Source organism: Microtus oregoni, unplaced genomic scaffold (assembly GCF_018167655.1).
Source record: "Microtus oregoni isolate MIOR12 unplaced genomic scaffold, Mior012 000032F_ref0000030, whole genome shotgun sequence".
Lineage (NCBI taxonomy): Eukaryota > Metazoa > Chordata > Mammalia > Rodentia > Cricetidae > Microtus > Microtus oregoni.
This window is the reverse complement of record NW_024543091.1, coordinates 26,592,568-26,606,953: the sequence shown is the minus strand read 5'-3', so window position 1 is coordinate 26,606,953 and position 14,386 is coordinate 26,592,568. Positions and strand designations below refer to the sequence as shown.

General features: G+C 42.9%; 1 protein-coding gene across 7 annotated transcripts in view; it reads right to left on the bottom strand.

The window, feature by feature from the left end:
• The window catches only part of Lrrc49 (leucine rich repeat containing 49), a 122,213-nt gene that overhangs the window by 25,463 nt on the left and 82,364 nt on the right, over positions 1–14,386 (bottom strand). For all 7 annotated transcript variants that reach the window (XM_041679627.1, XM_041679629.1, XM_041679626.1 and 4 more), the window contains one exon: positions 3,135–3,218. In XM_041679627.1, coding sequence (XP_041535561.1) covers positions 3,135–3,218 — 84 coding nt within the window. The remainder of the gene's footprint in view (positions 1–3,134; positions 3,219–14,386) is intronic.

Here is a 14,386-nt window from a genome sequence, read left to right as displayed (position 1 = left end):
GCCTATGTTTGCTTACCTAAGAGTTTAGCTAGTGTGTGTGGCACTGGACAGGAGCCACAAGTGACGGCTTGCTTAATGGAACTAACCTTTTCAAAGTTCTCCTTCTACATTTAGAAATGTTTTTGGCCCAAGTTCTCTGTTCTGCAGTTTGTTATTTCAAATGTCTGCATAGTTTAGAACATTGTAAATACTGTGTATATATGTCTGAGATGATTGACATTTTGTGCATAATGTTCTTGCACATAGCAACTGAAGTCCTGCTATTCTATAAAACACTATTACTCTATTTAGAATATGAAAAAAACCTTACCTTATAAAATTCTATTTCAGTTATTTGCTGTGCCAACCTAACTCTCTAATCTAAACAATGCTGTCATCTCCACCTAGTGGCAAGGCCACTGCCTCCATGTACTTGGCTTCCTAGCTGTCAGAAAAAAATCATAATGAGATAGACAGACACAGCAGTGTTTAGAGAAAGTCAGAGAATCCCTTTCCACCACAGGGTGTGTGAGCAAATGTGTAACAAGATGGCCTCAGAAAAGGCAAACCCTTTCTCACGCCCTCACCAGAGCAGCACTTCCTTTCTCCAGGCTGTTCAAAGCAGCTGGGTGATGTGGGAGTGTCATATATCAATCTGTTGATTTCATTGGTTAAGCAATAAAGAAACTGCTTGGCCCTCAAAGGTTAAAACATAGGTGGGAGGAGTAAACAGAACGGAAGGCTGGGAGAAAGAAGCTGAGTCAGAGAGTCGCCATGATTCTCCCACTCCAGGCAGATGCAGGTTAAGATCATTCCTGGTAAGCCAGCTTGTGGGCTACATAGATTGTAAGAAATGGGCTAGTCCAGGAGCGAGAGTTAGCCGAGAAAAGGCTAGATATAATGGGCCAAGCGGTATTTAAAAGAATACAGTTTCCGTGTAATTATTTCGGGTAAAGCTAGCCATGGGGGCGACCGGGTGCCGGGGACACAGCCCGCCGCTCCTACTACAACAGCTGGGTTCTAGGTTGACTAAGTCAGTAGGTGATTTTGTTGGGGTCTAGAGAAGAAAAAAAGTCATGAGTCTATCCTGAGGTCAAGTGGGCATTCCTGGTTGGGCAGAGAGCCACAGGAGGGCTCAAGGTGTCTATGGGGTAACAAGGAAAGGCAAAACCCAAAAGGTAATGGCAGCACTGACAGGCCAGCTGTATCCATGCCTGTCACTGCTCGGTGGCTGCAGGCTGTCAAGTGTTTGTGGAAGGGACCAGCATCTGAGGTCCCTTATAACATTTGAGTCTGTTCTTCACTGGCCAGACAGGACCTCACTAGTGCACGTCACAGCTGTCGCTTCCCTCATCTCATAGATGGTATGTGAGCACAGCTGAGGCCACAGGCTCTGCACGCCTCAGTTCCTTCCCACCCCGCTTCCGTCATCTTCATGATCCGTATGTGCGGTTGCAGGGAAGCAGCCACGGGAGCGCTGGAGCTCTGTTCTGATGTGGCCTCGGCTCTCAGCAAGGGCGAGGCCTGAGGCTGCTGGTGCCAACACTTCTCTTATTAAAAACAAAAAGCTAAACAGTCTTCATAAGCAATCAGACAGAGCACTAAGACTTCAAACAAAATGCTAAATTTTCTAAAGTTGTTGCTAAGCTTTCCAAATAGTCCTTAACTGCTCACTAGAATTCATGGCACATTTCCCTAAATGTTGAAAAAGCTGAGTCGGGGGGTGGGGGGAGTAATACTGAGATAAAATTTCAGTTGGACATGAAAGTCAGGTTGATTCTGTCCCAGGCTCCCCTCACACTGGCAAGCTGGCAGGCTTATAGATTTCCATGTCCACTCTTCCTTGCCATGCCCTGGGCCTATTGCACGAGAGGTTTCCACAGGCTCGATTTTACTCAAGTGTGCAAGTGTCTCTCGGACCATCTCTAACTTACTCATCCACATAGGCACTGGACAGCAGCAACGGTGTGGCAGGTAAGGCCACTTGCCCAGCACGGCCACTTTGAAAAGGTGTGACTAAGTGTGACCTGTCAGTGGCAAATCTTGCTCCTGTATACATTTTTTAAAATACCACTACAGTTATATTTTTATAAACAAAACATTAAAAATGTAATTTTGATAAACTCTTAGGGGTAATCCAACATAAGAAAACTAAAACCATGTTGTTAGAAAATGAGTCAAGAGGAATCTATGTCAGGAGAGGGGTAGGCACACTGATGAATGGATAAGGGGTAGCCAAAAAGAGCTGGGGAATCTGGAGGTCAGTGGCGGCACCAGGGAAGAGGATCGCCTCCAGCCAGTACATGACTCATGTCTCTTTTAGATCTGTAGTCTGGACATGCAAGGTGCTGGAGACGGGTTTGATGCTAACTGAGGAATCTTCCCATACTGAAGAACAGTTCTGACAAATGCATGTCCTTGTGCAGCCTGGACCCCGACCAAGCCACAGAACACAGCCACCCCTTTGGCGATCTAAGGATACTTCAGTGACCTGTGGTCACTTTGAATTTTGCATGTCACTTTAAAGAGAAAAGCCTAAGAAAAGGAGTACTGCTTAGGACAACAGGCTTAATTTAGAGCCCAGCTGGCCATTCTAACCTGTCTTTACCAGGCTTTGCGATGACAGCATGAAGATTGGAAAAGAATCACCACTGGGGGAACTTTACATCAGTTATGTTGATTGCTTAGAACTACTTTAAAGCACATTTTCACTTCTGAATTCCTCAAGAGTTTCACCATTTCTGTATCAAAGGTGCTAATGGAGAAACATTTTAGGTTTTAAAAGCTGTCATTAAGAACTCAGAGCAAAGCTTATAAAAACATATCAGTAAAGATAGCTGTCAATCACAGATTTATCAAAGTGTTATACTAATGCCAGGCAATACACAAATGCCACACTGGCATGAGAAATGCCCTAATTCTCTTCATCCTGCTGCTGCATCTCTTTCTTTTACAATGTCCATCTTGCACATCTTGTATACACAGACCTCTGTATTTCCTAAGTTCAGATCGATTTACAGAGTAACCCATGGAAGTTCTTAGCAGCGCTTATTTACCAAACACAAACTTAGTTTTGAAAGTCATGTTCCCACTGGCTGGTCAGCATCAGTGTGTGTGCTCCTGTGTGCAGTGGAGGCAGACACTGAGGGATATACCTTCAGCAAAGACTGCTTATGACTTTCCCTCTTCTTCTCCTCCTCTTTTTTGGCTACAACAGATGCCACACGTCTTTCTTCTTCCTAGAAAAAGAAATGTTTTTTAGAGAAAGTATCCTGAGGTGTTAAGCCATGTTGCAATGAGGTGTGTGCTAACAGAAAACAGTCCATGGAGGAAGGGTTGGCATTTTCTCTATCCTTTCTTCTCATCTCCTAATTCTAAAATGAATTGTATATTTGTAAGCCCGCACCTAACCCTGTAGGTGAGCTAAATCTAGCAAATTAATACAAGAAAGAAAACAAGAGGAAGGAAAGGACAGCCAGATTGTCCCACTTTTCATTATAAAATTTTCCCTGTAATTTTGTCAATTCTACTTTAATAAAGATGGAAAAAATAAACTTGTGAAATGAATTCAGGGCACATCAGAAAGATCATTCATCATGATCAAGTTGGCTTAATTTCAGAGAGTCAGGGATGGCTCAATATATAAAAGTCAATAAATACTATATATTACATAAATGGAGTGAAGGACAGAAATCACACAGTCATTCAACTTGATAGGTGCAGAAAATGCTTTTGAAAAAATCCAACTCCATGATTAAAGTCTTGAAGAAACTCAGAATAGAAGGACCACATTTCAACATAATAAAGACTATAAACACAGGCTGGAAATATGGTCAGCAGTTAAGAGCATTGACTGTTCTTCTAGAGGACCAGGGTTCAATTACCAGCACCTACATGGTAGCTCACAACTGTCTATCTCCAATTCCAGGGGATCCAATGCCCTCAAACAGACATAAATGCAGGCAAGCCCGATGCACATGAAATAAAAATTTAAAAGACTACAAACAACATGCCTGCAGCCAATATTATAGTTAGTGTAGAAGAGCCTAAAAGCATTCCTACTAAAAGCAAGAACAAGATGTAGGTGTCCACTTTCTCTACCCTTGGTCAATATAGTGCTGAAAGTCTAAGCTAGTAAGACAAGGGAAGCAAATAACAGGAATGTAGACAGGAAAAGGAGAAGGCAGAGCATCTCCATTTGCTGAGTATATGAATCCATACTTAGGAGATCCTAACAACTCCACCAGGAAATTCCTAGAACTGATAATACCTTTAGCAAAATGTCAGGCTAAAAAAAAAAAAAGTTAACATACACAACCAATAGCCTTTCTGTACACCAATAACAAACACAGTGAGAAAGAAACCCAGGGAATATTTATATTAGCCTCAAAACAAAAACATCAGAATAAGCCTAGCCAAGGATATGAATGACCTCTATACTGACAACTAGAAAACACTGAAGAAAGAAACTGAGAGATTTACAAAGAGATGAAAAGACCCCCACCCCACCCCCATGCTTGTAGATCAGAATTAGTATCATGAAAATAGTCATCCTACCAAAATTAAGCTATGGATTTAATGCCATCCCAATACAAAATCCAGGGCCATTCTTCACAGAAAGGGAAACATAATCTTAAAATTCAATACATAAGCAAAAAGGACTGGTTAGCCAGAACATGTCTGAACAGAAAGAATACTGTAGTAGGTATCATGACTTCAGGCCCTACTACAGAGCCAGAGAATAAACCAGCAGCACGACAGACGCTGACCCAAATCCAAACTCCTAGGAAATAACAAAGGAAAGGGGAGAGGGAAAAAGAGGGAGGAAGGAGGGAAGAAGGAGAGAGGGGGAGGGAGGAGGGGATAAAAAGAGGGAGGGAGGGAGAAGAGAAAAGGAGTGAGGAAGGGAGGGGAGGGAAGGGAGGGAGAAAAAAAGAAATGGGAAGAAATGAACAACAGATGCTCTGAAAGGTGTTGGCTTGGAGTGAAACACAGTCAGTGACAAAAATCAGGCCAGAGACGGCCTGGCTTGAAACGTAACTTGTAATACTGCTGCTGTCTAAATAAAGATTTATGCAAGTTTACTTTTCTAATTTTAGAAGTTTATAACCTACCAGTGTTTGGTCATATGATGTAGTTGTTTTAAAAGGAATGGAAATTCAATGTGGTTTTGGTAAATTTAAAGTATGGAAAATAATTACTAATTAAAACAAAACTAAGCACAAGTAAAAAGGAGAAATTAAGTAAAAATTTCAGAACTTTGCTCCCTAGCTTCACAAAATAGCTCATTTAGTAACTATGCCATACTGCTGATTTAATAAATCTGCTGGGTGCTAACAGTCTCCTCTGTTAGAGGTGATCTAAGAGAGAAAAAAAAAGACCTACCTTTCTAAAACAACCGAAAGTATTACCCTATGATTTTAAGGACTGTGCAGCATCTCAGAGTCACAGAGCACAAGGGCTGTTTACAGCCACCTGCCGAGGGGGCTGTTCCGCTGTCTTGCCAGTGAACCTCAGAATCCACCCAGTGTGTTCAGCCTGCACTGGGGCCACTGCTGAAACCACAGCCTCTCAACTACTTCGTGTCCTTTCTGAAGGAGCAGAAAGACACTGGTGCCCCAAGTGGCCTCATCTAGAAGACACAAACTAGAAGCCTCAGTCATTCCAAAGGCCCAGATACAAACACAACAGTAAGCTGCGGGGATCACGTAGGACACATACTTTAAAGATGCTCTCATCTGATTTTCAGAGAAAGTGAGAGGCTATTCAAGGCAGTAGGACTTTAAAAAGAATTCTGAACCCTGGAAAACTGGATTTACACCAAAACCATTTAAACACTGAGGGTTTTAAGGATATGTATGTATATATGTATGTAAGTATATTTGCATTTGATGACTATATTTTAGCACACATAATTATGAAATAGCTGGCTTTATAAATAAAAAACTGAGTCTCTGGCTGTGAAGATGGGCCATGAATCTGCTGGCCAGAAGGAAAAGAAAGCCAGGGGTAGTTCTGGCACCTCTAAGACTAGCTCAGACTCTGGGATGAAGCCACATCCATCCTTCGTGAGGCTAAGAAGGCAATCAATCTATCTGAAGCCAGAGATTTAGACATTTTTTCCTGCCTTTAGTTTGCCCAGGAAGACCCAATATAAAAACAATGTCAAGTTAGTCAACAGTGCCGGATGACCTGGATCACACTTGCTTCAGGTCACAAGCTCTGAAACAACCACAGACAACCTGAGAAGTCCCAGTGATGGCAGTTCATTCTCTGGGATTTACTTCACTCCAGTGTACTTTTAATAACACACTTAAAACACACAGCTAGAGCTATTGTTTCCCTCGAATACACAAACACTAAAGCTCTTAGGATCACAGGGACTGTGTTGTTTGTCCAATATCACTAGACAGAGAAGAGTAGTTTTTACAGTCTTTAAAGTTAAAATTAGGAGCCAAGTTACCCGTCTTCTACTGCTCTACTAATATTATTGTCAAGTACCGGGCTGAGGAGATGGCTCAGTCAGGAAAGTGTGTGCTTGTCCGTGCCTGCAGCCCCAACGCTGGGGAAGCAGAGGCGGAAGGGACTCTGGGTCTTACTGGCCAGAGAGTCTGTTGGAATCAGTGAGCTGTGGTTGGGGAGAGACCCTGCCTCAGAAACTAAGGTGGAAAGTGATTGAGGAATACACCTGTCAGCTACAGGCCTTCACATACGTGCACATTGACATGTTCACATGCGCTCATACAAACATGCACACACAAAAACATGTTATAGACACAAGAAGTGTTAAGGAAGTTTATTTCATGCTAAAAGAACACTGCAGATGTTTTTGGTACAGGGTTAGGTATTCCTGGCAGCTGCCATTTGAGGGCATCTTATGCTCAGTGCATGCTTCCATAATGACCAGGGCATGGGTCATGAACATAAAGAATCGTGAACAACACACTGGCTTCCAAATGTCTCTCTGGAAATGACACACATTAACGATGCATTTATTAAGATGCATTTATTAAGAAACTTACAGGACCACATGTAACTCCAGAGGCCACACATTACAGAAGGAGAACCCAGTTTTCAATAGCCTTTGTAATGTCAGACCCTGTAAATGTCGTTTTTTTTTGTTTTGTTTTTTGAGATCAAAGTTTACCTTGAACAAACTAACTGTGAACTTGGGGCAAGCAGTCTGATATAAATTCTCTTTAGAATGTTGACTGTACCTGCCTTCCCAAAGCATTGTCTTTTAAATAGAGAAGAAAATTCCATTTTTTAAAAAGGTGTTTTACTTTTATTATTTGTGCATGTGTATTGTTTGTATGAGCAGCCACCATCTATGTGTGTGTGTCCTTGGAGTCCTTGAATCTGGGGTTACAGACAGTTCTGGACTCTGGATGTGGGTGCTGGGAACTAAACTCCGCTACCCCACATTTCCTGTGTAATGGTCGTTGTTCTACCTCCTCAGGTTGTTACACCCACTGCCAAGTCTTCCTTCTGACTTCGCTGTTCAATCCAGGTGCCCCGGAAATGCTACAGATGGCTGCTCCCTGCCTAAAACATAAAACCGCAGCTCAGAGGCTGGGGAAACCCTCAGTGGGCGGAGCTTGCCCTGCAAACATCAAGACCAGAGTTCAGACCCCCAGCACCCATGTGAATGCCGCGTGGGCGTGGCAGCCCCCATATAATTCCAGCATTCTGCAGTCCAGAGAAGGACAGGGTATCCTGGGGGAAGCTGGCTACTCAGACCTGTCAGTCAGTAAGCTCTGGGTTCAAGTGAGAAACACTGCCTAAGGAAATAAAGCAGAGAGTGATTGTGGGAGACTCCCCATAGCAACCTCTGGTCTCTCCCTGTATACTTACGCATATGCAAACAGGCATATGCATATACACATACACCACATACACACACACATATGAACATCCTAAAAATAATAGTTCAGAAGTAATCTGACCATTGAAGGGAAAAGGAGGGGGATTATCTCCATTTCTTGATTTCTCTGCTTCTACAAATGAATATAGTTTGAAGCCATGCTAACTATCATTTCATAATTCACTCAAGTTTGCGCAGGTTTGTCCATGCACATGCTCATCGGGTCACCATTCCCCACACCTGTGCTGGTGACCCTTCAGTCTGTGGCTGCCGTGAGTAAATATTCCTGCACCTGTGCTAGGGCTGGTTCAGCCTGCTGCTGCTGCTGACGTAAAGCCAAATATTGTTTCAACCAATCTAATGTTTTACCTTCTGAAATTCTTTTATTTTGCTAGACAAAAGGTAGTCAGATTCTTTTCTGTAAAAGACACGGAACTGGGCCAGGTGTGGCACTTCACATCTAAGCCAGCACCTGGGAGGCAGGGCTCTATGAACTGGAGGCCAGCCTGATGTGCAGAGAGATTTCCAGGCTATCCAGGGATACATGAATAAGAACTCGTCTCAAAACAAGAACAAAACAAAACAAAACCAAATAAGAAAATAAAACAAGGGATGGGGGAATGGCTCAGTGGTTAAGAACACAGACTATTCTCCCAGAGGTCCTGGGTTTAGTTCCAGCTCATACCAGTCTATAATCCCCAGGGGATCCAGCATCTTCTTCTGGCCTCTGTGGGTACTGGGTATGCATGTGGTACAAACACATGCATGCAGGCACAACATTCATACACATAAAATAAACAAATAAATTTTAAAATAAAATAACAAACACTCATGCAAGCACTCACATGCACACATATGTAACTCTAAACAAACAAAACACTAACAATTAAAAATTTAAAAAACAAGATGCCAAATACTTTAGGCTTTGTGAGCTAGATAAGATTTTGATCTCAAATCTTCTTTGCCTTCTTTTTTAAGTGATATTTTAAAACTATTAAAAATTATTCTTCGCTTGAGAGCCATATGAAGACAGATGTGGATGGATCTGGTCGTAGGACATTGTTTACAAAGCCTGTCTTGGACCTTAGGTAGTGAGCTACTTCTGGATCCTGACTGGATCAATTTAAGTTCTCCAGCTTCTGTCACCTGATATACTTTATCAGGGTACCATCAATATTCCCTCATCTAGACATTAACGAAAATGTTCAATAGAATATTGGAGGAAAACCCCACAGTATACCCATGGAGAGTTCTCAGAGGCTGGCATCAGTCCATTCCTGTGTTCTGCGGGTATATGTGAGTCAGGAACCTGCAGGCACCCAGCTTGGTTCAAAGTGACAGCAACAAACTTTGCCAAATGCTTTGCTCAAATACTAAAGATATGGTCTATCCCAGTCTCCTAGAGGGACTACTAATAATTATCCTAGTTTGATCACTGTTACACACACACACACACACAATGTCCCACAAATATCGACAGGTATCATGTCAACTAAAAATGTTTCAAAGAGAATTCATTTTGTCTGGAAGGAGATGCTCAGTGAACTAATGGTGCTTCCTAGTGAGCACTGCCTGCAAGGTTCAGGTTCTAGTCCTTCTAGTCAACCTCAAGCTGTCACAGCTGGGGACTTTACACTCTTTCCTGTGATAAGAAGACAGCTTAGCTAGCCCTGCCTTTCAGCTGCTCTGCTACTCTACACCACCAGGCCAGAGTATAACCTTTAAAAATTATGTATGTATGTATGTATGTATGTATGATGCATGTATTGGGGGTGTGGATATCATGACAAGAACATGGAGATCAGAGGACAATTTCAGGAGTTGGTCCTCTCCTACCATGTTGGTCCTAAGGATCAAACAAAAATTGGCCAGCTTGGTGGCCAGCACCTGTACCCTCTGAGCCATCTTACTAGCCCCTGGTGTAACTTAGTCCAGCAAATCATTAAGTAGATCAGGGCTTGACAAACTCCAGGACACAGACAAAAGGCCAGATCTGTAAATAATAAACAAAGCTATGTCCCTTTATCTGCATATTATCACATCTGCTTTCACACTGCTCCAGCTGAGCAGTTCCGCAGGCCACCTACTCCCCAAAGCTGCGAGTTCTTACCCTCAGGTCCTACAGGACCAACTTCGCTAATGTCAGCACGAGACAGGCCTGGACCCAAACCTGTCCCACGTTCATCTTGTGAATCTTTAGTTTACTCTTGATGAACCACAACCCATTCTTCCGAGGAGAGAATCTAATTAAGAACTGAGGACAGCAGTGGGTCAGCCATTCGTGTGTGTTCCCCGAGGTTTAATTAGAGTCATTAGCAAGAGCACAGCTGAGGAGTTTAGTTTTGTTTTGGAGTGTGGACAAGCAACACCCAGTGGCTACAATGCCCACTAAGGAAAATGACTTCTTCCTGTGTAAGCATTAATTGCCAATAGCTTCTCAGGAAGGAGTGGGGCCTAAAAAGTTCCCCCTACGTGATGGAATGTTAACAGGCCCTATCAGGTTGGACAGCATTTTTAATAGGCAAACTGTTTTCCTAACTCCAAGGCTTCAAGAGCTCCTCTTATTAAGCACAGAACAAAAACACTCTAAGCCTGCTTAGACATCTTTTCCTGTAGCATCTCTCTTCCACAAGCACCCAATGATTAGCTAAACTCAGCTGCTGTTATCAGCTGCCACATTCCCATAGTTCCCCCTGCACCGTGCATGCCACCCCTTGCACTATGCATGCCACCCCCCTGCACAGTGCATATCACCCACCTTCACCGTGCATATCACCCCTCTGCACTGTGTATACCACCCCTCTGCACTGTGCATATCACCCCCCTGCACTGTGTATACCCCCCTGCACAGTGCATATCACCTGCCTGCACCGTGCATATCACCCCTCTGCACTGTGTATACCACCCCTCTGCATCTTGCATGTCACTTCTCAGCCCTGCACTGTGTATATCACCCCCTGCACTGTGTATACCACCCTCTGCACTGTGTATACCACCCTCTGCACTGTGTATACCACCCTCTGCACTGTGTATACCACCCCCCTGCACTGTGTATACCGCCCCTCTGCACTGTGTATACCACCCCCCTGCACTGTGTATACCACCCCTCTGCACTGTGTATACCACCCCTCTGCACTGTGTATACCACCCCTCTGCACTGTGTATACCCCCCTTGCACTGTGTATACCCCCCTGCACTGTGTATACCATCCCCTTGCACTGTGTATACCACCCCCCTGCACTGTGTATACCACCCCCCTGCACTGTGTATACCACCCCCTGCACTGTGTATACCACCCCCCTGCACTGTGTATACCACCCCCTGCACTGTGTATACCACCCCTCTGCACTGTGTATACCCCCCTTGCACTGTGTATACCACCCCTCTGCATCTTGCATGCCACCCCTCACCCCTGCACTGTGCACACCATTGCTCTCCACCTTGACAGCCTCGTTTCACTGCTATTCTTCAAGTTCCGAGTCAAAAGTTTTCCCTTTGAAAGTCTTCTTACTTCTCTGATAAAGTTAGGAGTTACTTTGCCTTCTTGTGCCATTTTGTCTCAGGCGTCCATGAGTATGTAAGCATGTGAGTGTGCATGCGAATCAGGCATGCAGGAAAGGCAGGCAGACAGACAGACAGACAGATATATAGGCAGGAAGGCAGACAGAGCTGCTGTGTTTTCTAACTAGATTGTCCCTATCTGCTGAAACCTGGCTGCAGACCTGCCTCTGTCGTAAACTGTAAAGAACTGTGACTCTGCTCTTGTCTGATGCCTCATACACACCCTACCACAGAAATCCCCACTTAACGTGTGTACAGAGCACATGAGGAGTATTTTCACAGTGCTTCTTGGTCAAAAGGAAAGTGCAACAATTCCCTTTACTAAGGTCCAAGCAACTAAACTGGCATTAGCGTTCTAACAAATAGACACTGTGTTCACATTCCAACTAAGTAGCCATTTGAAAAAGCCATTTGTGCAAACTGAAAGAAAGATAAATATTTTAAACCATTAGTGAATACACCATCAGTTACAATGAATGGTAGGTGAGTTGCAGGGTGTATCCTCTCTCCCACCCAGCCTCAGACTGGACACTCTGACCCTCATTTCCGGGTCTAAACGATCAGGCCAGCTGTTTTTTTTTGTTTTGTTTTGTTTTGTCTACCACTTTATACTGATATAAACTAACCTACATATGCGTGAGGAACAAGATCACAAACAGAAAGAATAACTTCCTAAGGAAGATCCTGCAGGACAGGATCTTCATCTGAGTAAAGATTATCAGCAAAGGAGCAAACATGAATAACGTACCTATTGACAGATTGCAATAAAAACAGAGAAAATCGACATTCATTACTAAGATATGTGTTACATAAAACTTAATTTCAAAGAAACAGTGAGAAATTTTGAAGTGAGGGTCATTCTATAAAATAATTCATCTATGGAAAAAGGAAAGTATATTCAAGAAATGGTGCTGGCACAACTGGATATCAACATGTAAAAGAACGCAAATAGATCCATATCTATCACCATGCACAAAACTCAAGTCCAAATGTATCAAAGACCTCAACATAAAACCAAATACACTGAACCTCACATAAGAGAAGTGGAAATACACTTGAACACATTGGCATAAGAAATTACTTCCTAAATAGTAGCACAGACACTGAAAGAAAAATTAATAAATGGGACCTCCTGAAACTAAGAAGCTTCTGTAAAGCAAAGGACATGGTCAATAAGACAAAATGGCAGCCTACAGAATGGGAAAAGATCTTCACCAACCCCATGTCGGACAGAGGACTGATCTCCAAAATATACAAAGAATTCAAAAAAATTAGTCATTAAAATAACAAATAATCTAATAAAAAATGGGGTATAGACCTAAACAGAGAACTCTCAACAGAGGAATCTAAAATGGTTGAAAGACACTTAATGAAATGCTCAACATCCTTAGCCTTCAGAGAAATGCAAATCAAAACTAACTCTGAGATTCCATCTTACACCTGTAAGAATGGCCAAGATCAAAATCACTGATGACAACTTATGCTGGGGAAGATTGGGGTAAAGGGAACACTCCTGCATTGCTGGTGGGAGTGCAAACTGGTACAACCCCTTTGGATATCAATATGGCAATTTCTCAGAAAATTAGGAAACAACCTACCTCAAGACCTACCAATACCACTTTTGAGTGTATGCACAAAAGATTCTCAATCACACCACAAGGACATGTGCTTAACTATGTTCATAGCAGCATTATTTGTCATAGCCAGAACCTGGAAACAACCTAAATGCGTTTCGACTGAAGAATGGATAAGGAAAATGTGATACATTTATACAATGGAATACTACATAGCAGAAGAAAATAATGACATCTTGAAATTTGTAAGCAAGTGGATGGATCTAGAAAACATCATATTTAGTGAAGTAACCCAGACCCAGAAAAAACAAATATCATATGCACTCACTCATAACTGGCTTTTAGACATAAAGCAAGCAAGCAAATAAACAAAAAACTAGCTTACAATTCACAATTTCAGAGAACCTGGGCAACAATAAGGACCTTAAGAGAGACATGCATGGATCTAATCTATATGGGAAGTAGAAAAAGACAAGATCTCCTGAGTAAATTGTGAGCATGGGGATCATGGCAGAGGGTTGAAGGGGAGGGGAGAGAAAGGCAGGGGCAGAGAAAAATATATAACTCAATAAAAACAATTAAAAAAAGAAAAGTTAAAAGAACTCATCTATAACCTTCCTAAACGTCGCAGTCAGGAAAGGTGAGGAAAAAGCGGGTTATTTTACTATGAAGAGCGTTGACTCACTGGAGGAGGCTGAATGTGCGCTGGTCTCTCGGCAGTGTTAGCGTCTCAGCTGCGCTGGCAGAATGCGGTCACATTGCTGCAGAACTGACAGCATCGTGCTCTCAAAAAAATGTTCTGTGCTTATAACCTTAAGTTTGAGGTTGATTTTTAACTAAAAAGTGAATTGTGAAGGAGCAGATGTGCTGTCTTTATGTTTACAGCTGTGTGGTCTTTAGAACCGCTGGTTATTCAGCAGAGCAGGTGACCCTGTCATACTCCCGGGTCCCAGGCAAAGACACTCTGTGGAATGTATGAGGGGAACAATCATACACGATCATTCTCCTTTATTATGTATATGAAATTAGGGAAATTTCCATGGATCAACAAGTCATTATTGAGGCTTAGTAAATCCAGCTCCATTCTACAGTACTATGTGAGGCAGAGAAGGAGGGGACATCTGTAGAGCACCTGCTGTAGAGAGGGAAGGAAGGGGTTCTACCCTGAGCACTGTCTACTGTTGGACAGACGGGGCTGACATGCAACAGTGCAGCCGTGTACTCAACTATTCACGTACGCAACTAGGATAGACAGGGCTGACATACAACATGCTCAACTACTCAGGCGTTAGCTCTACATCTTTCCTGCCTCATCTTCAGCAAGAAGAGCAAACAGAAGTATCCAGGATGCCCAACTAAGAAAGACATGGAAACAAGGGAAAAGAGTAGCCCCTAAAATACAAATCAC